Source organism: Giraffa tippelskirchi, chromosome 10, assembly GCF_054371585.1.
Source record: "Giraffa tippelskirchi isolate mGirTip1 chromosome 10, T2T-mGirTip1v1.2.pri, whole genome shotgun sequence".
Lineage (NCBI taxonomy): Eukaryota > Metazoa > Chordata > Mammalia > Artiodactyla > Giraffidae > Giraffa > Giraffa tippelskirchi.
Window position 1 is genome coordinate 35,760,076 of NC_137284.1, and position 24,103 is coordinate 35,784,178.

Sequence of the window (24,103 nt, forward strand, 5' to 3'; positions counted from 1 at the left end):
TTAAATTTGTATCTGGGCTGTGGGTGTTACGGTTTGATGTCACTGTCTTGATTCTTTCTGAGTTTCTATAATTTGTTGCTATAGGGATTTTGCATAGCATTTTCTCACAGCTACTTTGCCTCCGCAAAGAATTGCTTTTGAAATTAAGCTTATCTTTCAGTTTCTCATGGATTCCAATAACACAGTGGTTTACTAAAGCAAAAACAAAGATTGCTCCCCAAACAAACAAAAATATACTAACACTGAGGGAAAATACTCATAACAGCTCAGGTAGGTAAATAATCTGGCTTTTTAAAAACAGCTAGTCAATTAAATTTAGATTGTTGCATCACAGAGAGTTATTTGAATGTCTCAAGACAGGAATTTTGGAATAAGACCAATCTGAGTTCATTTCCAAGCTCCCCTGAGACTCCCTCTCTGGACCTGCCAGGGTTATTGCAAAGAGTAAATGAGAGTTTAGGAACAAAGTGAGTAGCCTGCCTTCTTTCCTCCTTCACACTACATGATGCAATTTTAAATGTGCTTAAAAAATTCTTGAATTCTTAATGAAAGAACATCTCCTAGATCTCTAAGAAGAAGAAAGTGAAGGGCAACGATAAACGGTATTTTTTTAAAAGGGTCTATCTACATGTATGGGCTTCCCCGGTGACTTAGTGGTAAAGAATCCGCTTGCAGTGCAGGAGACTTGGGTTCGATTCCTGCGTCAGGAAGATCCCCTGGAGGAGGGCACAGCAACCCACTCCAGTATTCTTGTCTGGAGAATCTCATGGACAGAGATGCCTGGTGTTGCAAGGAATCCACAGGGTCACAAAAAGTTGGACACAACTGAAGTGACTGAGCATGCACGCATGAATATACAGGTACACGCTGCTATATTTAAAACAGATAACCAGCAAGGCCCTGCTGTTCAGCAAAGGGAAATCTGCTCAGTGTTACTGGGCAGACTGGAGGGGAGGGGAGTTTGGGTAAGAATGGATACATGTATATGTATGGCTGAGTCCACCTTTGCTGTCCACCTGAAACTGTCACAACATTGTTAATTGGCTACACTCCAGTATAAGGTAAAAAGTTAAAAAAAATTTTTAAAGGGTCTATATAGAAAACTCATTAATTTCAAAGCAAGGGGGTTTCTTTCAGTGAGAATCTCTGCACAGAAAAGAGGCTATAAAATGGAATGTGGCAAGAGCCACCTCTGTGACTTTGCGGGAGTCAATTAATCTCTCCTTAGTTTCCTTAATTCAAATTGGGCTTGGTGATCACTTTACTTCAAAAAGGCAGCGAAGGCCTTTGAAGGAGAAGCTGCTGCATAAACGCGAGAAGGAATTGGGCCTTAAGAGCCATGCCCAGAGGGTTTCCTCTCCTGGTTTTAATTAAAAATGAAATTAAGAATTCTTTCAGATTATATCAGCCTTTTAAAGAAGGCAAAAGAAGGTCAATGATTTGTTAAGCATCTTCTTTCTTCTTTTAATGGTGCATTTCCCAGATTACATCATGTGAACAAAGCTCAAATTTTCTTTCAGGATCCACAGATTTGTGGCAGCGTGGATATAAGACGTGGGGGACTGAGTTAGAAGCCACGGTGAATGAGAGGGATTACGGTTCCCGAGAGCAGAAGCCTGTCTGCTGTTGGAAAGCCCTCACTGGAGTCCTGGCTCTCCCATTTACTACATCAAAACCTACTCTCTGCAAAGTTGTTGGGATACTTAGAATCAAGAATTTATACATATGGAAAGTGCCTGGCTACTAATCTGTGCTCGAGAGTAGCTATCATTTTGTCTACATTCCTAAAAAGGTACACATGGGCTAGAAATATTGCTATGTAAGTAGACTAAAAAAACATATATGAGGTCACATATGGGGCTCCCCAGGTGGTGGTAATGGTAAAGAACCTGCCTGCCAATGCAGGAGACATAAGAGATGTGGGTTCAATCCAATGGAAGAAGGCATGGCCATCTATTCTAGTATTCATGCCTGGAGAATCCCATGGACAGATGAGCCTGACGGGCTACAGTCCATAGGGTCACAAAGAGTTGGACATGACTGAAGTGATTTAGCATGCACACGTGTGCTACAGAAATATGCCATCTTTTACAGGGAAATTATAAATGTTAATAATAAAGGGGGAAACATATGACTTTGCCAGTAGTAACAAGGAGGATGCTGCCCTTAAGAATGATAAAAGAAATGAACATCCACAGCTTTCTTATGGCATCTGGGCGTATATCGTGCTGTTAAATAATCACCTGATTTGTGATAACACTAAAAATGAATATACATGAGCTCAAGGCTTTACAATAGCATAAGCACATGAAAACAATAATGACTAATGTATGTGGTGCCTAGATGAAGATTCATTTGCTTCACTTCCCTGGATCCTCACAACAATCCTAAAAGGAGAACAGCACAGATATGATTATTTTCCCCTTTTCTGGTGAGTGAAAGGTCAAAGGAAGGCCTCAAACCTAGACAATCTGGACACAGTCCTTGACTCCTTTATGACACTGGGTTGCCTTCATCTCAAGGAAGAGACCTTCCCTTATACTCTGCCTCCCTTTCCTTCCATTGATTTTCCTTGTACAGAGCTTCAAATTTTTGAGGACAAAGGTCTGTATAGTCAAAGCTGTGGTTTTTCCAGAAGTCATGTATGGATGTGAGAGCTGGACCATAAAGAAGGCTGAGTGCCAAAGGATTGATGCTTTCAAATTATGGTGCTGGAGAAGACTCTTGAGAGTCCCTTGGACTGCAAGAAGATCCAACCAGTCCATCCTAAAGGAAATCAACCCTGAATATTCATTGGAAGGACTGATGCTGAAGCTGAAGCTCCAATACTTAGGGCACCTAATTTGAAGAGCCAACTCATTGGAAAAGACCCTGATGCTTGGAAAGATTGAAGGCAGGATGAGAAGGGGATGACAGAGGCTGAGATGGTTGGATGGCATCATCGACTCTATGGACATGAGTTTGAGCAAACTCTGAGAGATGGTGAAGAAGCCTGTTGTGCTGCAGTCCATGGGGTCGCAGAGTTGGACATGACTGAATGACTGGACAATGAAATTGAGAACAAGAGTTTCCCCTGTCTCCAAGAAGAAGTGATACAAACACTATCTAGTGGATACTCCAAGCCAAAATATTCTTCCTCTTAAATTACGAAGTACCATCTAGTCTATTTGATAATTAGCTCAATATCTATTTATACCTCTCCATCTCCATAGCTTCAGTTTAGTTCTTCATAATTTCAACCTTATTTGATATGCAAACTAGTCTCCCTTCAAACTCTTCTCACACAGCAGAGGGATCTTTCTAAAAACACAAATTGGAGCTTCCCTGGTGGCTCAGTGGTAAATAATCCACATGCCAATGCAGGAGACATAGGTTCGATCCCTAGTCCGGGAAGATCCCACATGTCACAGGGCAACTAAGCCCGTGTGCCACAACTATTGAGCCTGTGCTCTAGAGCCTAGGAACCAGAACCACTGAAGCCTGAGCCCTAGAGCCCAGGCTCGAAAACAAGAGAAGCTCCTGTAATGAGAAGACTGTGCACCACAGCTAGAGAGCAGCCCCCCCTCATGGCAACTAGAGAAAAGCCCTTGTAGCAATGAAGACCCAGCACAGCCAAACATAAAGTTAATTAATTAAAAAAATGCAAATGGAATTATGTCTTTATTCAGCATTAAAACTCCTCAACAACTCCACAATGCTTACAGGATAGGGACCTAAATCCTTGGCTTGGCACATAACACCCTCTATGAGCTGCAGCTGCCCGTGACTTCAACTTTATCACCCACCCAATGACCCTAAGCCACACAGAACTACTGGCTGTCCCAGAGTGCGCGCAATAGTTATGGCACACAAGCTTAGTTTCTCTGTGACATGTGGGATCTTCCCAGACTAGGGATTGAACCTATGTCTCCTGCATTGGCAGGTGGATTATTTACCACTGAGCCACTGGGGAAGCTCCAATTTGTGTTTTTAGAAAGATCCCTCTGCTGTGTGAGAAGAGTTTGAAGGAAGACTAGTTTGCATATCAAATAAGGTTGAAATTATGAAGAACTAAACTGAAGCGATGGAGAGGTATAAATAGATATTGAGCTAATTATCACAAGGCTTTGACTTGGAACACATTTCTTCCCTCATGTGACTGATGAACTAAGTGTCTTTGGGAAAACCTGAAGAAAAGACAGAGTTAGAGGATACTTCCTCCGTTTACCCTTAGAAACTCACCTGTACACCTGTTATAATGTTATTATGTATAGAAGTTATATTTGGATTTGAACTTATTGACTTTGAGACAGGTAAAACATTAATAGACAGATTTTCTAAAATTTTATAAGGAGTGGATGATTGTCAAAGAGAGGCCACCATAACTTTGGCTGATGGCTGAAGTCTTGTAACAGTCTCATGGACCTATGAGAGAGAAGGTTAAGTTTCCTATGAAGAATTGTTCTTATAAATACTAGAACTTGATGAAACAAGGTGTGAGTGGGGAGCATTCCTCTGTGTGTGTATGTGTATGTTCATACCTCCACAGAGGGGACAATCTCAGAGCATGATTCCTCCCATTGGTATCTCTTATAATTGCCTGTTTTTAGTTACCTAGAGATTAAGTACACTGGAGAAACCAAGGCCTTTAGCAAAGGTACCTCACAAAGCACAGCAATGAATTCTTCATTTACATGGTCTTATTCACCTCTGAACCCCTAGCATCTAGGGTAACGCCTGGACACCTAGTAGAAGTTCCATGAAAATATACTCTTCAAGGAGTTGATGTTTTATGAACACATAATGCTTCAAAGATATTTCCTATCCAAAATCTTCCAACATATTTTAGCGAGACTTCATCTGGTTTATCTCAACCTCTGTTTATCAATTACAGTATAACAATAATCAGGACCATCTATGCAAAAAGACAAAGGAAAACATGTCAATATGTTGAGAAAACGGGAGAATATGATATTCCTTGCCCCAGGAACATTAAAAGCTGAATCACATAACATTCTCTCCAAGAAGAAAAACTAATTACAACATCAAAAACTACACATTTTTTTTTTTTAAAGAAAAAGATATCTTTTTTCTTTAAATAAGCAAGAGCTTCTTGGATAAGCAAGAGCCACACAGAAATACCGTTTGTTTTTCATAGAGCTTCAGATTTTAGTCTGATTCCAGGCTCTGCCCATTTCTTGCTTTTGCAGAAGTCCGACAAGTCAAGTACTCTAAACATAATCTGCAGCCTCAGGAGCTGATGCTTTGCCAAGTAATTTAAAGTGCTTTGCTAAGGAAAACTTACATTTTTTTTCTCTTTTCTTTGAGATGATGCTATGGCAATAAATTGTGTATACAATTAATTCATCTCTGGATATTTGCTATTAGTTCAAAGAACTGAGAACTTGGGTATTCAAAAGGCAGAGAATACAGATGCCTGACTCCTTGCTTTTGCTGACTTGCCTCCATTCTTCCAAATGTCGATCAGAGATGAACTGGTACACAAGGAAAGGTGCTTCACAGGCTAACTTTCATAGAAGTAGCTTTCATTGCCATATGAGACTATAATTACAATTATCAATGTGGGCATACTTCTGAAATACACTGTGGGAAATTCTCAACTTCCCTGAAACATATACATTAACATATACTGCAACTTAAAGATGAGGCATTTCTTCAACATTTTTGGTTGGTCTTTTCAATTTACAACTTTGTAAAAATCTGCCTTTAGTGTAACATTTCACACTTTGTCAATGCTTGACAAAACTTGGTTGGATAACTCGACAGATATTTTCTTACAATATTCTTTTAAGGCAAAAGATCCCTAAATATTTTTACTTAACCATGAGTAGAAGTAAGAATCCATTGTTGATGAAGACAATGGATTTGGGATCTTCATCATTAACAGAGTTGGCTAAGGGCTTGTCTATTTAAGTTCTTGTTGGCTACAGGCTTGTCTGTCTAAGTTCTTGCCTACTTCTGATATTCTCTAAGTTATTCAAGGTCACAGTGGAAAAAGCAAGGGAGGGTATCATAAATGGAACTACAATCTTTGAACTTGTCTCCAGAATTACTGGCTGTATTTCAAGAAACATCTGCTCAGAGAGGTATTTTCCACTGGAGAGAAAGTAAATAATCTCTGACAGGAACTGCCCCGTCTTCATGAAGAACTGAGAGCTTCCTAATCAATCTATAGTATGGACAGTGACCATTAAGAAAATTGAAGGTGAAAGTGAAGGACGCAAATGAGTTCTAGCCTGTTGTTATTTGTTTCCACGCACACATTCATTCATTCATGGAGGTATTTTATACCTCTGCTACAAACTGGGTAAAGCACAGCTTGAGTCATGACTTGTTCCTGAAAGGGTATCTGTTTGCTTATCAGTAGACCTTATTTCTACATGTACTTAGGCACTCAATAATTCTGAGCTCCTGCTGTGCCAGACTGGGCTAAGTGTTAGGGATATAGCAGTGAACAAAATAGATGCCGTTTCACTCATTGACCTTGCAGCCTAGAATGTGAGATAGCCATATGGTTTAAAAATCACATAAATAAATATACATTTATAAATTGCTTGAGTCAAATGGGAAAAGAGAGAGAGAGACTATAGCAGGGGACCTGATTTTCTTTCAAGGAGCTTCTCCGCAGAAGTACAAGTTAAACTTAGACCTAAGATGACCAGCAGTTCATCAGGCAAAGTGTAGGAAGAGCTTTTTGATTTGAGGAAAGAGCATGTGTGAAGCACTTGAGATAGGAAGAGATTTACTGCATTTCGTAAAGAACAAGAAGGCTGGTGTGAGCAGTGTGGTCAGCAAAGGGAACAGTGACATGAGATGTTTAAGAGGCAGGCAGGGGCTAGATCATGCACGGCCTGGATGCTATGCTAATGACTTTGCATTTTATCTTAATGCAAAGGTGAGAGAGCGCACTGATCTGTATTCTTAACAGATCAGTTTGGCTGTACTGAGAATAAAACCGGAGGACAACAGTGGAAGGAGTGAGACCTATTAGGGGACTATTATAGGTGACAGAGGCTTGGATTAAAGTCCTGGAAAGAGAAGTAAAGGAGACTCAATACATTTGAGATATATTTTAGAGGTAGGATAAATGGGTATTGAAGGTAGATTGGATGATGGGTGTGAGGGAAAACAAAGTGTGCAGTATGATTTTCAAGTTTTGGCTTGGGCAATGGAGTAAATGTATGTGTCATTTACTGAACTGGAGAAATGTGGAACGGGGTAAGAACTTCAACATCAGTGTATGGCTGATACCACTGAAATGGATATGTGTGTGTGTGTGTGTGTGTTATTTTTTTCTAGAAATAAATAAGAAAAAATATGGAAAAAGAAAGGAAAGAAGAGGGAAAAAGAAGGGGACAGAATGATAATAAATAGAAAATAGAATTGCCAAGGGGAAGATAGAGGGTGGGGGTTGGGACTGGTGGGGATCAGGACTGCTGAGGGTATGTAATATGAAAAATACATATTCAACATTACAGTAATATTTTTTTAATTTGGGAAAAATCCTCTATGGTTTTCATAATGCAGATTGTAGAAAGTCAATGGAATAGAATCATTTCTGGTGGGTCTACACAAAGGTGGACTGTCATCCACTTATGGGTGAGTTTTTAAGAAGGGATGTATCAAAACCCCCAGGGGAATGCAAGGAATGTGACTTTTGTGTTCATAAAAAGAACATGGGTTAAAAAAAAAAGAAGATTCATTGACACTGAGCTAGAAGAAGGGAGATAAGAAGGCTGGATAAAAAGAGAGATAGGAAAGACAAAGAGAAATGGGTGGATTTGTCCAGCAAGCAAAGATGTCTCTGCCACCATGCCTATGCCAATGTAGGTGCTAATGGTCACCTGGGTGTGAATCCCAGCCCGGCCACTCAGTGGAGTATGATTGAAGGCATGTCAGGTAACTTCTCAAGCCTCGATTTTCTTATTTGTAAAGCAAAGATAATGATAACATCTACATCATAAGGTGACTGTCAGGTTTAGGAGAAATTCACAAGAAGTGCTTAACAACACACCGGGCTCAGAGAAGAGCTCAATAAATGTTAGCTGCCTTAACATAGCTGACTGTTTATAGATTCATAATTACTAGAAAGTCATCATTGTAGCCTGCCTTCTCAGTTCCCTATGGCTATGGAGACTTTGCCCTCTTAGCTTCAAAATCATATAGTTCACTCTATCAAGAAATAGATTTATGATTTGTTAAACATATTGGAAGATTTAATTAATATTTATAAATAATTTTTTTTAAAAAGCAAATCTGTTAGGCTTGCTTGTTGCAAATTAATGAAAATGCCCCAGCATAGCCAAAAATATGTTTCTCATTTATTTCTAGAAATATTAGATATAATTTAAAATTTGGTATTTAACTCCTCTCAAGAGGAAAATCATTGACTTCTAAACTTATTCTTTGAAAATCTCCAAGAACAGACATGATGTTCTAAGGAGATCTTATTCACAACGAATCACCTAAAAAATCTGTTTTCTCTGTCATAATAATATTATGAAGCCACGTGAAGATATTCTGTCAGAAAATGTAACAACACAAGCACCACATTCCATGTAGAAATATTACAATTGAGATCTTTCCATTTTATACTAAATTAGAACTATCTTATGGAACACTGTATTCTCTTTTTCTTTCTCTCGCTGACTGGCTGCTATAGGAAGATAGTATTTTATTATTTGTTATACATATGCCTTAGAATTATAATGTAGAATTATGTCTAACCTTTAGACTTAGAACAATTTGTTTACAAATTTTTATAGAAAAACTCAAAACATTCTATGATCAAATCTGAACTCCACATTTATTGAGGGAATTGCCTTAACTTCTCTGACTTTAGTTTTCTTATATAAAATGGCAGTTACTAAGTAAGACAACAGATGCAAACACCTAGCATTATAACATACTGTAGAGGTGAAGATTATCTTCTTTGTGGTTAGTTAGCACCGACTAGTTCTATAGTTTTGGATGAGTTAATACCTTAAGGAGTCAGTTAAATGATGACATTAATTTAATAATTTAGTTAAAATATGAAACGGCAATAATAGTATCAACTTCTTAGGCAATGTGATGCATGGAGCAGAGCATTATTATTTAAAATGTGCTAGTCGAGAATGCAGTTCTCTTTGAACCTTCCGTATGAGGGAAAGAGTGCTAATTAAATTCCAAAATGAATTCTTTGGGAAAAATATAATTAATACCTTATTAACAATGCATGGGGACCGAGAACATTTAGAGCATCGTGTGATCACGTGTAAGGGCTCTGTGATCACACCAGGAGATCAATGCTCTCAATGTCTCCCCCTGCCCCACGGGAGTAGAATGGCTCTCCACCCTGAGCAGGGTGTAGGGTGCAGAGCAGCGGGAAGAGGCGGATTCTACCCGTTTGTCCTCATGGAAGCACATGCAACCGGAGAAGATGAAGTGAGAAAGCGCATGCAGTACCTGGTCATCTCAGAGTCGGGGAGCAGGCCTAGGTGGTAGTGGGGGTAGGGAGCTGAGAGAAGGAAGCTTTTGTCACACTCAACAGGGGAATAGTGCCTGGGAGAAGCAGGCTTATCACACAGTTTGTTCACAGTGCTGTAAACGGGTTCCGGAGGCCTGGTGATACAAGAGAAAGAGATGCAGGGTTAGCACTCACCCGAATGACGGGCCACTAGAAGCATCTTACCGTAGGCGACAGCAAATGCCCCAAACAATGCCACGGGCTTCATGAGGCCTGAGTTAAGAGGCTCTTTACAAACAGGTCCTCGGGTTAGAAACCAGAACTTTGGCTGACATGTGGCATGACTAAAAGTCATGAGTCAGATACCTCAACAGAGTCACAGAAAGAGACGTGTGCATGCTCAGTCCTGTTTGACTCTGGGACCCCACGGACTGTAGCCCATCAGGCTCCTCTCTCCATGGAATTTTCCAGGCAAAAGTACTGGAGTGGGTTGCCATTTCTTCTTACTCCAGGGAATCTTCCTGACCCAGAGATCGAACCCAGTGTCTTCTACATTGGCAGGCAGATTCTCTACTACCGAACCTCCTGGGAATTCCAACAGAGTCATAATCAACTTCTAAATGTCATAGCTTTTTAGATAAGCCAGCCTGAAAGGCCAAAATTTGGGATCCTCTGACATGGCTCCTTCTTACACTGGAATCTCATCTTAAATGTGAACTTTACATAGACTTTCTCTGACCACACTGGCCAGGACACCTTGAAATTTTTTTACAGCACCTATTCATATTATATAATAATCTTTTCTCAGCATAAAATAATCTTTTTTATATTTTCTTTAACTTTTTATTGTCATTCTCACTACATCATAAATTCTATGAGACTACATTTATTTTTTTAACCACTTACAGTACAGTGTGGCACACAGTACATACTCTATAACTATTTGTTGACCGCATGCATGAATGAATAAATGAATACAACTTCCCATATTTATACTGAAAATTTTTTGCTTGGTGATGTTGGGGGTGGGGGTGGTTGGCTTTACCTAAGAATATAATAGGTTCCTCCATATATTTATTCATAGCGTGCTACCTGCCCCCTAGAATTGACTTCAGAGAGTTTTTCACAAGGAAGATTTTAGTAACATTTCTATTAAGTGAATTCATCTAGGGATACTGAAACACTATCTAAAATAGCAACATCTTGATAGCTGTTATTGACAAACATGCATATTATGATCAGATAAAATGTTCTACAGTTTCTGGTCAAAGATCCATATACTACAAAATCCTCTTTTTATTAAAAAAAAAAAAGTTTCACAACTCTCTTCTCCATTTTTTAAACACATGGTCTGAAATTAATTCCAATTATCTTTCCATTATATAAGAATGAAAAGATGGGTATTGAAATGAAAGGACTATGAGTGGTCAGGGTCATGAACCCAGAAAGTGTAGGCTTAACTAGGAAGGTAATGAGCAAGTCAGGAAACTGGGCCATGCCTAGAGTCACACCCAGGGGTGGCAAACTGCACTTCCTGGGGTCACAAGACACCAGAGGCAGCAAGAGGTGGTCATGAGCCTGAGCAGAGGCACAGGAAGTGAACTCAGTGACAGCATGGTCTGTGTTTCTGTAGCTCCAGCCCTCAATGTGGCTCCTAATGTGTAATCGGAGAAGGCAATGGCAACCCACTCCAGTACTCTTGCCTGGAAAATCCCATGGACGGAGGAACCTGGTAGGCTGCAGTCCATGGGGTCACAGGGTCGGACATGACGGAAGTGACTTAGCAGCAGCAATGTGTAATAGGTGCTCAGTCAATGTGGACTGAGAATGGAGAACAGAGAAGAAAAGAGGATAAACCAAGCATTAAAAATGAACTACCTAATTTATAATATTCAATTCAGTTCAGTTCAGTCGCTCAGTCATGTCCGACTCTTTGTGACCCCATGAATCACAGCCAGGCCTCCCTGTCCATCACCAACTCCAGGAGTTTACCCAAACCCATGTCCATCGAGTTGGTGATGCCATCCAGCCATCTTATCCTCTGTCGTCCCCTTCTCCTCCTGCCCCCAATCCTTCCCAGCATCAGGGTCTTTTCCAATGAGTCAGCTCTTCGCATGAGGTGGCCAAAGTATTGGAGTTTCAGCTTCAACATCAGTCCTTCCAATGAATACCCAGGACTGATTTCCTTTAGGATGGACTGGTTTGATCTCCTGGCAGTCCAAGGGACTCTCAAGAGTCTTTGCCAACACCACAGTTCAAAAGCATCAATTCTTTGGCACTCAGCTTTCTTCACAGTCCAACTCTCACATCCATAATTTATAATATTACTGTGGTCAATCATGTGACGTCATTGTAGACATAATGTCTAGAGACCTGGGTTCTTTTTCAACACAAAGCTTTCCATCACACAGAAGGAGGTTCCTTGAGCTGTTTATTTTGTATAACACAGTAGAGGGGCTGAGGAGGAATCCAGAGGCCTATTTGTCCTATGGAATAACTACCTCAGTGGTAAAATGAAGTACTTTATAATGGAGTTGGCTTGTTCTATCCCAGTGGCTGTAACATTTACAAGAAGAATTAAAAGTTTTTAAAATAAAAGAGCCAGACTTATTAGAGAATCTATCCTTAGAGAAGACAACTTCTCTGTTTTAAGAAAAATCTAGTAAGTTCATAAATTTCTGTTTATCAATTTATACATATACATAATTTATATGTATGGTATTTATATGGTAAATACAGCACTTAAAAGAGGTAACTGTAGATGATCTATAAAAACTGCTTTTTTTAAAAATACGATATTTGTTTTTCTCTTTCTGACTTACTTTACTCTGTACAACAGGCTCTATGTTCATTCACCTCGCTAGAACTGACTCAAATTCATTCCTTTGTATGGCTAAGTAATAGTCCATTGTATATTTGTACCACAACCTCTTTATCCATTCCTCTGATGATGGGCATCTAGATTGCTTCCATGTCCCAGCTATTGTAAATAGTGCTGCTAGTAAAACAGTACTGATGAACACAGTTGCAGGGTAGGAATACAGACATAGACATAGAGAACAGACTTTGGACACAGCGAGGGAAGAAGAGGGTGAGACAAATTGAGAGAGTAGCATTGAAACATATACACTACCATATGTAAAGTTCAGTTCAATCGCTCAGTCCCTCACTCTGTGACCCCATGGACTGCAACACACCTAGTCTCCCTGTCCATCACCAACTCCCAGAGCCTGCTCAAACTCATGTCCATCGAGGCAGTGATGCCATCCAACCATATCATTCTCTGTGGTCCCCTTGTCCTCCCACCTTCAATCTTTCCCAGTATTAGGGTCTTTTCCAATGAGTCAGCTCTTCGCATCAAGTGGCCAAAGTATTGGAGTTTCAGCTTCAGCATCAGTCCTTCCAATGAATATTCAGGACTGATTTCCTTTAGGATGGACTGGTTGGATCTCCTTGCAGTCCAAGGGACTCTCAAGAGTCTTCTCCAACACCACAGTTCAAAAGCATCAATTCTGCGGCACTCAGCTTTCTTTATAGTCCAACTCTCACATTTATACATGACTATTGGAAAAACCACAGCTTTGACTAGACAGACCTTTGTTGAGAAAGTAATGTCTCTGCTTTTTAATATGCTTTCTAGGTTGGTCATAACTTTTCTTCCAAGGAGTAAGCATCTTTTAATTTCATGGCTACAAGCACCATCTGCAGTGATTTTGAAGCCCCTCAAAATAAAGTCTCTCACTGTTTCCACTGTTTTCCCATCTATTTGCCATGAAGTGATGGGACCAGATACCATGATCTTAGTTTTCTGAATGTTGAGTTTTAAGCCAACTTTTTCACTCTCCTCTGTCACTTTCATCAAGAGGCTCTTTAGTTCTTCACCTTCTGCCATAAGGGTGGTATCATCTGCATATCTGAGGTTATTGATATTTCTCTGAGCAATCTTGATTCCAGCTTGTGCTTCATCCAGACCAGCATTTCTCATGATGTACTCTGTATATAACTTAAATAAGCAGGGTGACAATATACAGCCTTGATGTACTCCTTTTCCTATTTGGAACCAGTCTGTTGTTCCATGTCCAGTTCTAACTGTTGCTTCCTGACCTGCATACAGGTTTATCAAGAAGCAGTTCAGGTGGTCTGATAGTCTCATCTCTTTAAGAATTTTCCACAGTTTGTTGTGAGCCACACAGTCAAAGGCTTTGGCATAGTCAATAAAGCAGAAATAGATGTTTTTCTGGAATGCTCTTGGTTTTTTGATAATCCAATGGATGTTGGCAATTTGATCTCTGGTTCCTCTGCCTTTTCTGAAGCCAGCTTGAACATCTGGAAATTCAAGGTTCATGTACTGTTGAAGCCTGGCTTGGAGAATTTTGAGCATTACTTCACTAGCCTGTGAGGTGAGTGCAATTGTGCGGTAGTTTGAGCATTCTTTGACATTGACCATACATAAAATAAATAGCTAATAGGAAGTTGCTGTATAACAAAGGGAGCTCAATGTGGTACTCTGGGAAAACCTAGAGGGTAGAATGGGGTAGGGGGGAGGTTCAAGGGGAGGGACATATGTATACTTATGGCTGATTCACACTGTTGTATGGCATAAGCCAACACAATATTGTAAAGCTACTATCTTCCAATTAAAAATAAATTTTTAACAATATTTTTATCAGTTTTCTAGATAATTCACTGATAAATAATTTTTTTAAAAAATTATTTTTAATTGGAAGATAATTGCTTTATAATATTGTGTTGGCTTCTGCCATACAACAGTATGAATCAAGTTTTTGTTTTTTCTTAATCAGTTTATATAAGTAATTCACGGGCTTCCTAGGTGACTCAGTAGTAAAGAATCTGCCTCCCAGTGCAGGAGACAGGACATGCGGGTTCAATCACGGGGCCGGGTGGATTTCCAGGAGGTGGAATGGCAACCTACTCCAGTATTCTTGCCTGGAGAATCCCACGGACAGAGGAGCCTGGTGGGCTCCCAGGTCATAGGGAGGGAAAGAGTTGACAGAAACTAAGCACACACATGCACATAATTTACATAGTGGGAAGTAAGGTAAAAGAAAAGATACTTTCAGTTAGCCATTGAAATACATGTTTTAAAACAGATTGAATATTGTTCATGATTTGGGGGTAGAGAGTCTGCTTTTGCTTTGTTGACATAATCAGCTTTATGAAGATTAACATATATCTCCCATGGTTTTAGAGACAGAAAGATGCATGATTCTGATTAGACAAAGTCACCTTGGGAGATCACAGTCTTATTTGTACCTAAATGTGCTGTCTGCACAAAAATTCAGCTTGGGAAAAGCACTGTATTAAATAGGCTGCATAAATATAAATTAAATAAGAAATGAAGAGACAGGTATGAGCTCTATGGGAATTATTCTGGGTAGGTTATCACAAGAGGACCTGCTTTTATTCTTCAATTTTTCCACCCTGAAACAGTGCCACTGTGGCAGAGATAGCTGGATTGCTTCCCAAACATTAATTGTACTTATTTCTTAAACTTTTTTATTATTGGAAATCAAAATTTTCATTGATCACTTTTCCTGTAATAAAGGTTTTTATTTCTCAATTTTGTAGGTAGATGTGGCTGTGGGATTTGTGAGATGGCTGCTTAAAGAGAATCTGACTTAGCTGAGACCCCTGCAGTTTTACTCTCTCCCTCATTCTCCTTCTGCTGACCTGGAACCCAGATACCGTTGCTGGAACTTCAACAGTCATCTTGGACTATGAAGCAGCCTTGAGGATGATGGTAAACAATTCAGAGAGTAGAGTGTAATGGTAGAGCTTTGTCACTGGTGATGAAGAGTGATAGTACACCACCTCTGGACTACCTATTTCTGCACATTTTTGTGTGTAAAAATAAACTATTAATATCTTGTTTATGCTAATTAGACCATAAAGAATGCTGAGCACTGAAGAATAGATGCTTTTGAACTGTGGTGTTGGAGAAGACTCTTGAGAGTCCCTTGGACTGCAAGGAGATCCAACCAGTCCATCCTAAAGGAGATCAGTCCTGGGTGTTCACTGGAAGGTCTGATGTTGAAGCTTGAATACTTTGGCCACCTTATGTGAAGAGCTGACTCACTGGAAAAGACTCTGATGCTGGGAAAGATTGAAGACGGGAGGAGAAGGGGATGACAGAGGATGAGATGGTTGGATGGCATCACCGACTCAATAGACATGAGTTTAAGCAAACTTTGGGAGATAGTGAAGGAGAGGGAAGCCTGGCGTGTTGCAGTCCATGGGGTTGCAAAGAATTGGACATGACTGAGCGACTGAACAAAAACAACAGTTCTTTTATTATATGTGTGTGTGTGTTAGTTGCTTAGTTGTTTCCAACTCTTTGCAACCCCAGAGACTAGCCCACCAGGCTCCTCTGTCCATGGGATTCTCCAGGCAAGAACACTGGAGTGGGTTGCCATCTCCTTCTCCAGGCTTTTATTATGTAAATAGTACCTAATATTAATGGATATTTGTTTGTTGGTTAGTTGCTAAATCGTGTCTGACTCTTTTGTGACCCCATGGACGGTAGCCTGCTAGGTTCCTCTGTCCATGGGATTTTCCAGCAAGAATACTGGGAGTGGGTTGCCATTTCCTCCTCCAGGGGACCTTCCTGATTCAGGGATCAAACTCATGTCTCCTGCACTGGCAGGCGGAATCTTTACCACTGAGCCACCAGGGAAGCCATTAAAAAATATACTCCTACAAAATAAAAGGCTGATTATCTAATGGAAAGAAATAACTATAAATAGGACCTACCATAAGGTGCTAATACATTTAACTCTGTCAGAAGTCCAAATAACACTTTCTTTATACACAGAAAAAATTAAAGAATGCTATTTTCTGACTATATAATTTAGAACCCATGGCTGTTTAGAGAATTCACTGCCTCTTTATTTAAAAAAATACATACGTAAAATGGTAGCTAATCTAAACTGCTAGCACAGGGCCTAAGGAAAAAGGAATCAGTGACTTTTTGCAGGCCATAAAACATTTTCATGGTGATGCCATTTCAGTAACATTGTACTTTCTGCCTAGAGAGCTTATTCAATTTTCTCAGTCTGATATTGTCTCCATAGACCAAGAAAATGATGTTACCAATTTTCTTCTATTTTTTTTTTAACCTTAGTAACACTACATTTGGAGACAAATTATCAGAATTAAACCTGTCTAATACATACATAACTTAAGAAACAAAAAACTCCTACCTGTATTGTACTCAGCTAAGTAATAGAAAATATTTTACTATCTGACCTCTATAATAAAATCAAGACCAAAAACATGAAGTCCAATACATTGTTCAGTGCCAAATTCATGATCCTTTTCCTTATATTTTTGGGAACCATTTCAAGAACATAATATTATTTCACAGCTCACATATTTAGAAGATTTGGTATTTGGGGCAGCCTTAAGTATCTTGGCTTTTAGAAAGTCACTTTCAGAATTTTTTCATAGTAAATTGATTCCTTGCCTAAGCTTAACTACTCTTGATTCAAAGTTTTATCAAAGACAATTAAAAGAGATACACCTACTGATGTTGCAGGCTCATTTTTACCTATAGACCAGCTTTCACTCTTTCTCTAGTTTTTAAAATGTTGTTTTGTACAGTCATTGGATACAGAATGGAAAGCCCATGGTGGCTCAGACAGTAAAGAATCTGCCTGCAATACAGAAGACCTGGGTTCAGTCCCTGGGTTGGGATAAAGAGTGAACATATTAAACCCAGTTTCTTTTCTTGATTGTGAGAAGGCTTGATTTCTCAGAAGATGGGTAGATGAAAAAACACAAAAACCCCAAAACATAACAAAAACCCTTGACAGACTTGACAAAGACTTCTTGAAATATTGACAATGTCCTCTTGCAACCAAATAACTAAATTAAAAATATCAGAGAGAGTATCCTTTCAAATGACATAAAAATGGGGTTCACGTTTGAAGATTTCTGGCTGCTAGCTTTATTACAGTCCTAGGATTCTACCATTTGTTATGTACCACATAAGCCACAGTAAAATATCCACTAACATCTTCTATGCAAGTTACCATCTGAACATACGGAATGGCTCTTTGCATGAATGGATGGAAAATGGTTTAAAAAATCTATATTTAATAAATATAGATTTTATATTATATATATTTATATTTAATAAATTATTATATCATATATAAACATAAATATTTAATATTTTATACAAATATAATTTTTTATATTTTTTATTGAGAGAAAAGGCTCAATGAGAAAAAGACTTCCAACTCTTTCAGGAAGCCCTAACTTATTCTGAATTGCCTAACTAGGTTTCAGATTTTCAGATCATCATTAATTATAGGTAATACAGAACGACAGAAACTCCAACACTGTCAGAAACTGACAGCGGTAAATACTTGGTATGCACAGTTCATCAGTTCTCCAAGGGATGGGCCTTGTCTATGTGCAAGTCTGGCCACAGCAATGTCTGCCCTCACTTCCTGTGAGACTCACCCCAAAAGCTCAGGGCCCCTCAAAGGCTTCACAGCTCTGAGCTTCACAAGGCTTAATGCCAGCAGTCAGCATTCCTGCTATTTCCCTACAGTTATATTTTCTATGACCTCTCTGCCAGACAGACAAGAAACGTCAATTTATGAACTGACTCGGATCTGGGTGGCAGGAACAGATGTCACCGTCACTTTCAATATATGCAGGAAAGAAGTGCCACGGGGAAATGACTCTGGGCAGTATGAATCAGCCAGACACAAATGAAAGGGCCTTTTTATCCCATTGCAAACCTCCTAGGTCAGAAGGTAATGAATGTGGAAATGCAATCCAAGGTACCTACTGGCTCTCTTTATTCTGCTGATGTCCCCAGAAGAGGGGGGAACGCAGTTAGAGACATTAGTGTAATCTTTAAGTGAATTTATAAACAAATCATTTATCTTGCTGTCCACTTATCAGGGGCCATGGATAAATGGCTTTGTACTCTCCAGTGCTGAGCCATCAGCATTTATTTGCATATCTATGGGTTTATAATTGCAGGCTCTTATAGCATATAATTAGTACACCCCGGGCCCGGCCCTTGGTGATCTTTCTTTTCTCTGGACACCATTAGCACTTGCTATTTGTTCTGCTTTCTAGAGGAAGTTTTAATTGCTCATCCACAATGCTGGCATATTAGAGGGAGGTGCTTCACTCAACCTTATTTTAAGGAAAACGATCCTCCAGTATTCACCTAGGGATGTGAGAGCTGGACCACAAAGAAGGTTGAGCGCTGAAGAATTGATGCTTTCAAATTGTGGTGTAGGAGAAGACTCTTGAGAGTTCCTTGGATAGCAAGGAGACAAAATCAGTCAATCCAAAAGGTAATCCACCCTAAATATTCATTGTAAGGACCAATGCTGAAGCTGAAGCTCCAATACTTCAGTCACCTGATGTGAGGAGCTGACTTACTGGAAAAGACCCTGATGCTGGGAAGGATTGAGGGCAGGAGGAGAAGGAGGCGGCAGAGGATGAGAAGATGGTTGGATGGCATCACTGACTCAATGGATATGAGTTGAGCAAATTCTGGGAGACAGTGAAGGACAGGGAAGCCTGGTATGCTGCAGTTTATGGGGTTGCAAAGAATTGGACACAAATTAGCAACTGAACAATAACAACCCTGCCTGTAATTGCCCCTGCCCATTTGTCCCACATGACTCCAACCCAACTCATTCCCCTCCCTAGCCAAACTGCTTGGACCAGGATTGGATCCCCAACCCGGCAACCATGGCTTGCATGATAGTGCTCAAAAAAGTCAAGGCCAATTGGATTCTGTGGAGTGTGAATAAAGAGGGAGAAAAAGAAATTATCAACTGGTAGCAGAAGGGAAAGATGCAGGCATGCAGAGGGTAGCTATAGCTGTGTCTATCTATTACAGAGCACCAGAGCAAAGCTCTACTAAATTTTGTCGCAAAAGTATCTAGTAGTTTCTGAAACCCAAAGTAACATTTTGGGTTCATTCTTTAAGGGGACTATCGGGCTCATATTACTGAATTTCTCTGTCGATTTCATGTGCCATTAGCTGTTTAGTGAAAATCAACTATCACCTCCCACCATATTTTCTTACTGAAGCTTAAGTCACATCTTTTGCTGGCAGTCAAATGAGTGAAAATTAAATAGGTAGCTTTGTTATTATTGTCCCTTTCTGATCACCTCAACTAGACTATGCTGCTCAAGGATAAAAGACAAATGCTTGGACCTTTATGTAATCACATAGCCACCTGAGACTAATACCATCTGATCTTTAAAATTTTGCTTACTATGGATTCTTTTGCGTTACTTGTATTCTCTGAAATACTGTACTGAAATATTATTATCTTAATTACTGCATTTTTGAGTGCCTCCTCATCTTGCACTTGATCTGTATGTTGTACTTGTCTCAACCTAACTCCCAGGCCTGTACCAGAGACAAGGTAAATACAATGATGATAATGACAGTGATGGTTATTGTAAATGCTCATCTGTGTTGCACCAGAAGATACAAGGTCAAAGGAATATGATTCACTTCTCTTAAGAGTTAGAGGAAGAGTGACTCATTCAATCAAGTTTTCCATGTCTCGATTAAATGCACTGCTCTCCAATCCCTCAGACTATCTCGGGCAGGGTTCTCACCTCATTACACTGTCATATTTGGTGCACTGGGCTCTTTCCTTCTCTAGACTATTAGCTCACTGAAGGTCAGGACCAAATCTCATCTATCTTTGTTTCCCCATAGCTTTCCCGAGTGTAAGAAGGTATGAATGAAGCACTGTCATGGAAAAGGAGTAGAGCTGTAACAGAAAATGTGATTAGTGCTTTTAATTCTCTCTTCCTGAACTAGAGCTAAAAGGGAAGAGCCTAAAATTGCAGGAGGAAGGATTTGGGTTAAATATTTGTATAACTTTGACAATAAATATTTGTATAACTTTGACAATAAATAACAAAAATAAATCTGTAAGCCATTCAGATTTTCCACCCCTTATCCTGCTGTGGCCTTCCCTGGCTGCCCAAATGGGCAAGAAATATCCAGACCCAAGCCCTACATTAGCAGGCATGGTTGTAGGCTTAGTTGCTCAGTCGTGCCTGACTCTGAGACATTTTGGACTGTAGCTCGCCAGGCTCCTCTGTCCGTGGAATTTTTCAAGCAAGAATACTAGAGTGGGTTGCCATTTTCCTCCTCCAGGGGATCTTCCCAACCCTGGGGATCGAACCCGCATCTCCTGTGTCTCCTGCACTGTGGGCAAATTCTTTACCAGCTGAGCCATTAGCAGTACATATACCCGAACTACATTAATAATGGCAGTTGGATGGCTGAGGGCTTGGAGGTCTAAACATATAGAATATTGCCTGACATAACTTGGAGAAAAAGCTTTTCAAATATTAAAATAGATTCTCTTCTCTACATATAGTACATTACATACTCTTCTTTACACATAGTACATTGTTTTTTGAGCCAAGGATTTGGATAAGGACGCATAAAGAGATTGAATTTCAGGCCTGGGCTAATTAGATCTTAAAGGCAGAATTTGGGGAAGCCTAAACATAATTAGGAGATAAAACAGAATAGCAGATCAAGAGGTCAACTATGAGGCTCAACATGTGAATTTGACATTATAATGATAAGAATTAAGGAAGAGGCTGACTTCTCTTATACTGAACTTTAAGCAGAGAATTGTTTGCAATGTGGCAAAGGTATTATCAGGATGTTAAAGTCTGGCATAGAGATATCTGGAGAATGGATTGGTCTAGGTGATTTGTAAGAATCCATTCATCCCCCTAATTCTAAGCATCATCAGATTGGGCCCCCAAGGACTTCTTCCATTCAGGCCCTTGGAGTGGATGCCTATTTGCACCATATTCACGTAAGTTTTCCAAAACTTAGCTTCCTCATTTTAATGATATTAAAGAATGTTCTCTGTATCCTGGCAAAGTTGTAACCTATAACATAATATAATTAATATATAATATGTATCATATTATATAATAATTCAGGTTATATTCTGGTTATATAATATATAATATATATTTATGATATATAATTATATATAATTCTGGTAATATAATATAATATAATTCTGGTATAACATAATACCAGAATTAAGTTATTATGAAGCAGTGTGGCGAGTGTAAAGAAACAGAGCTAGGTTTGGATCCTGGTTCTCCAAATTCTACCCGGGTGAACTTCTGCTGTTCCTCACTCCTCCGAGCCTCAGCATCCTGATCTATCAAGTAGCACAGCAATCTCAGCCTGAGGGCCGCTGTGAGGAACAGAGGAAGAAGGGCTGTAAAGCACTGAGCTCCGCCCGGCACTCACTGCGGGCTCACCTAATAGGGGCCGCGTTATCTTATTACCTTCAGGCACTCAGGCACACAGAGAAGCAAAGCCTCAGAGGATGCTCCTCCCACTCTAATGCGATGTGGAAGCAAGTACCAACCAGTGGTTTCTGTATCACAAAATAAACTGCATAATAGTGTCTTCTAAAGGTCACTTTTGCTCTTGATTGTAAAGGTAATTGACCCTGTGTCTGAGCCACATGACGGTGATGCTCAGTTTTTCTGAACTCAATTATTTTCATTGCCCCTAACAAGGTATCATTTCCATCTCTAAGCCTGAATTCACGCCTGCGCTTTCACAATGATTTGCTTTCCTGTGTGGCTCCCAGCTGTGGTGCCTGAGCACACTGTTGGGCCGCAAGTAATTTGTTATCAATAATAGTCTCTGTACCATAATCTATAAATATTTACTGTTCAAGAAGAGAAATTAGGATTGAGTCCCCATTTTCTCCATATAAACATCACTCTCAGTTACATTTTACTATGTTTGCTTATCAAGGAGGGAAATAGCAAGTCATTTAAAGTCATTTAAAAAGTTTTGAATTATTAAGTGCTTTATTTTCCTTGACAGAATGTTTGGGTTTCAGCAAAATTGGCTCCTTTTATGACAGTGGATTATAAACGGTTCATGAGAGTTTTATTGGATTAAGATGTACAAAGTTGTTGACCTTGACAATGGTGACTATTAAGAGGCATATTTCCAAAGAGCACTGGAATCACAATACTGTGATATTGGGTGAACGTTGTCCAGCTACAACAGTGCTTCTGAGGCATTCTGAAAGATGCTGAAACAAGTATTATCTAAGACACAAGATCAGTATGTCCAGACCAAGGTCCATGAGATGGAGACTTGACTTGTTAGAGGAAGGTTTCCTGGTGGTACAGATGGTAAAGAATCCACCTGCAATGCAGGAGAATCAAGTTTGACCCCTGGAAGATTCCCCTGGAAAAGGAAATAGCAACCCACTCCAGTATTCTTGCCTGGAAAATTCCATGGACAGAGGAGCCTGGCAGGCTACAGTCCATGGGGTCACAAATAGTCAGACACAACTGAGTGACTAACATTTTCACTTTCACTTTTTTTTCACCATAGTATTTAAATGCTTTTATTTTTTTATAAACCTACTTTTGAAGATTTCTAAACATTTTTAAATGAACTCATGGGACAAAATGTCGATCTATAGAAAGAAGCAGATTAATAATTATAGCATTTTGATGGAAAAAATTTTAAGCATACAATAAATAGAAGAAATCACACAAAAAGACATGAGATTTGACTACACAAAAATGTAAAACCACTAAATAAAAAAACTGATAAGCAAGCAACAAGCTGGGGAAAGATCTACTCAAACCTATTTATCAATATTTTAAAGATGTCCCTACAACTCAATAAGAAAAAACACAAACTTTCAATAGATGTTGCTAATGCCCAATCAAAAAAGAGGAAGTAAAAATGACAGATAGACACACAGATATAAATGTCTAACCTCAGAAGGAAGAAAAGCAATTACAAATTAAATGATACTCTCCCTTTGCCTGTTTAAAATAATAAAAGATTTTCAAATCAATAAATCATAACTTAGTTTGGTATGGTGAGATAGACATTCATATTGCTGGTGTTATGAAGTATAAAGCCCCCTTAAAACATTTCAAGGAAGCAATTTGGCAATATATTTCTGGAGTTTTAAGAAGTAATCCTACCCTTTGGTTCAGCAATTCTATCTCTAGTGTGCAATCTTAAGAAGACAAAAAAAATGAACAAAGGCTTCTACAGAAAGTCTTTGTGGTTCATTATAAGAGCAGAACAGAACAAAAGGAGACGATCAAAATGTCCAACAAAGAGATAAAGATATAGGACATAAGACACAGCCACATGTTTAGCCATTAAAGTTAATATTCATAAAACAGTTAATAATTTAGGCAAATATTTTGTCGGAGTATAAAATTACATATAGGGTTGTAGGGAACTGGAAGGTGCAAACGCCTAATTCTCCTACCACTTGGGAAAGAGACTGGAGCTAAGATGTGAAAGAAAACACGGTGGAAAGCAGGATTCAGGTGAAGGGCTCGGCTGGGCGGAAGAGGACTTTTTAGAAAGTGGTAACACACAGCATGTGCAAAATCAAAGAGGAATCTGAAAACAAGCCACATTTAGGGAATTTGTTAAAGGCCTGAGTAGGAGACAGACTTGAAAAGATAGGCAGGTCTTGAGCACAATTCTAACATTCACAGGCAATGGGAAGTCATGAGATTAGTGGGTACCGAATGCTGTTAAATGAGTTTAATTATTTTGACTGTTTATTTGTATATTCTTTCATTCATTTC

The 24,103-nt window shown here is 39.3% G+C and overlaps 1 protein-coding gene across 12 annotated transcripts in view; it reads right to left on the bottom strand.

The window, feature by feature from the left end:
- DLG2 (discs large MAGUK scaffold protein 2) overlaps positions 1-24,103 on the bottom strand; it is a 2,308,738-nt gene that overhangs the window by 541,681 nt on the left and 1,742,954 nt on the right. For 7 of the 12 annotated variants that reach the window (XM_081536923.1, XM_081536915.1, XM_081536919.1 and 4 more), the window contains one exon: positions 9,448-9,603. The exons of the other annotated variants lie outside the window; for them this stretch is intronic. In XM_081536923.1, coding sequence (XP_081393049.1) covers positions 9,448-9,603 — 156 coding nt within the window. The remainder of the gene's footprint in view (positions 1-9,447; positions 9,604-24,103) is intronic. 12 annotated transcript variants of the gene reach the window in all.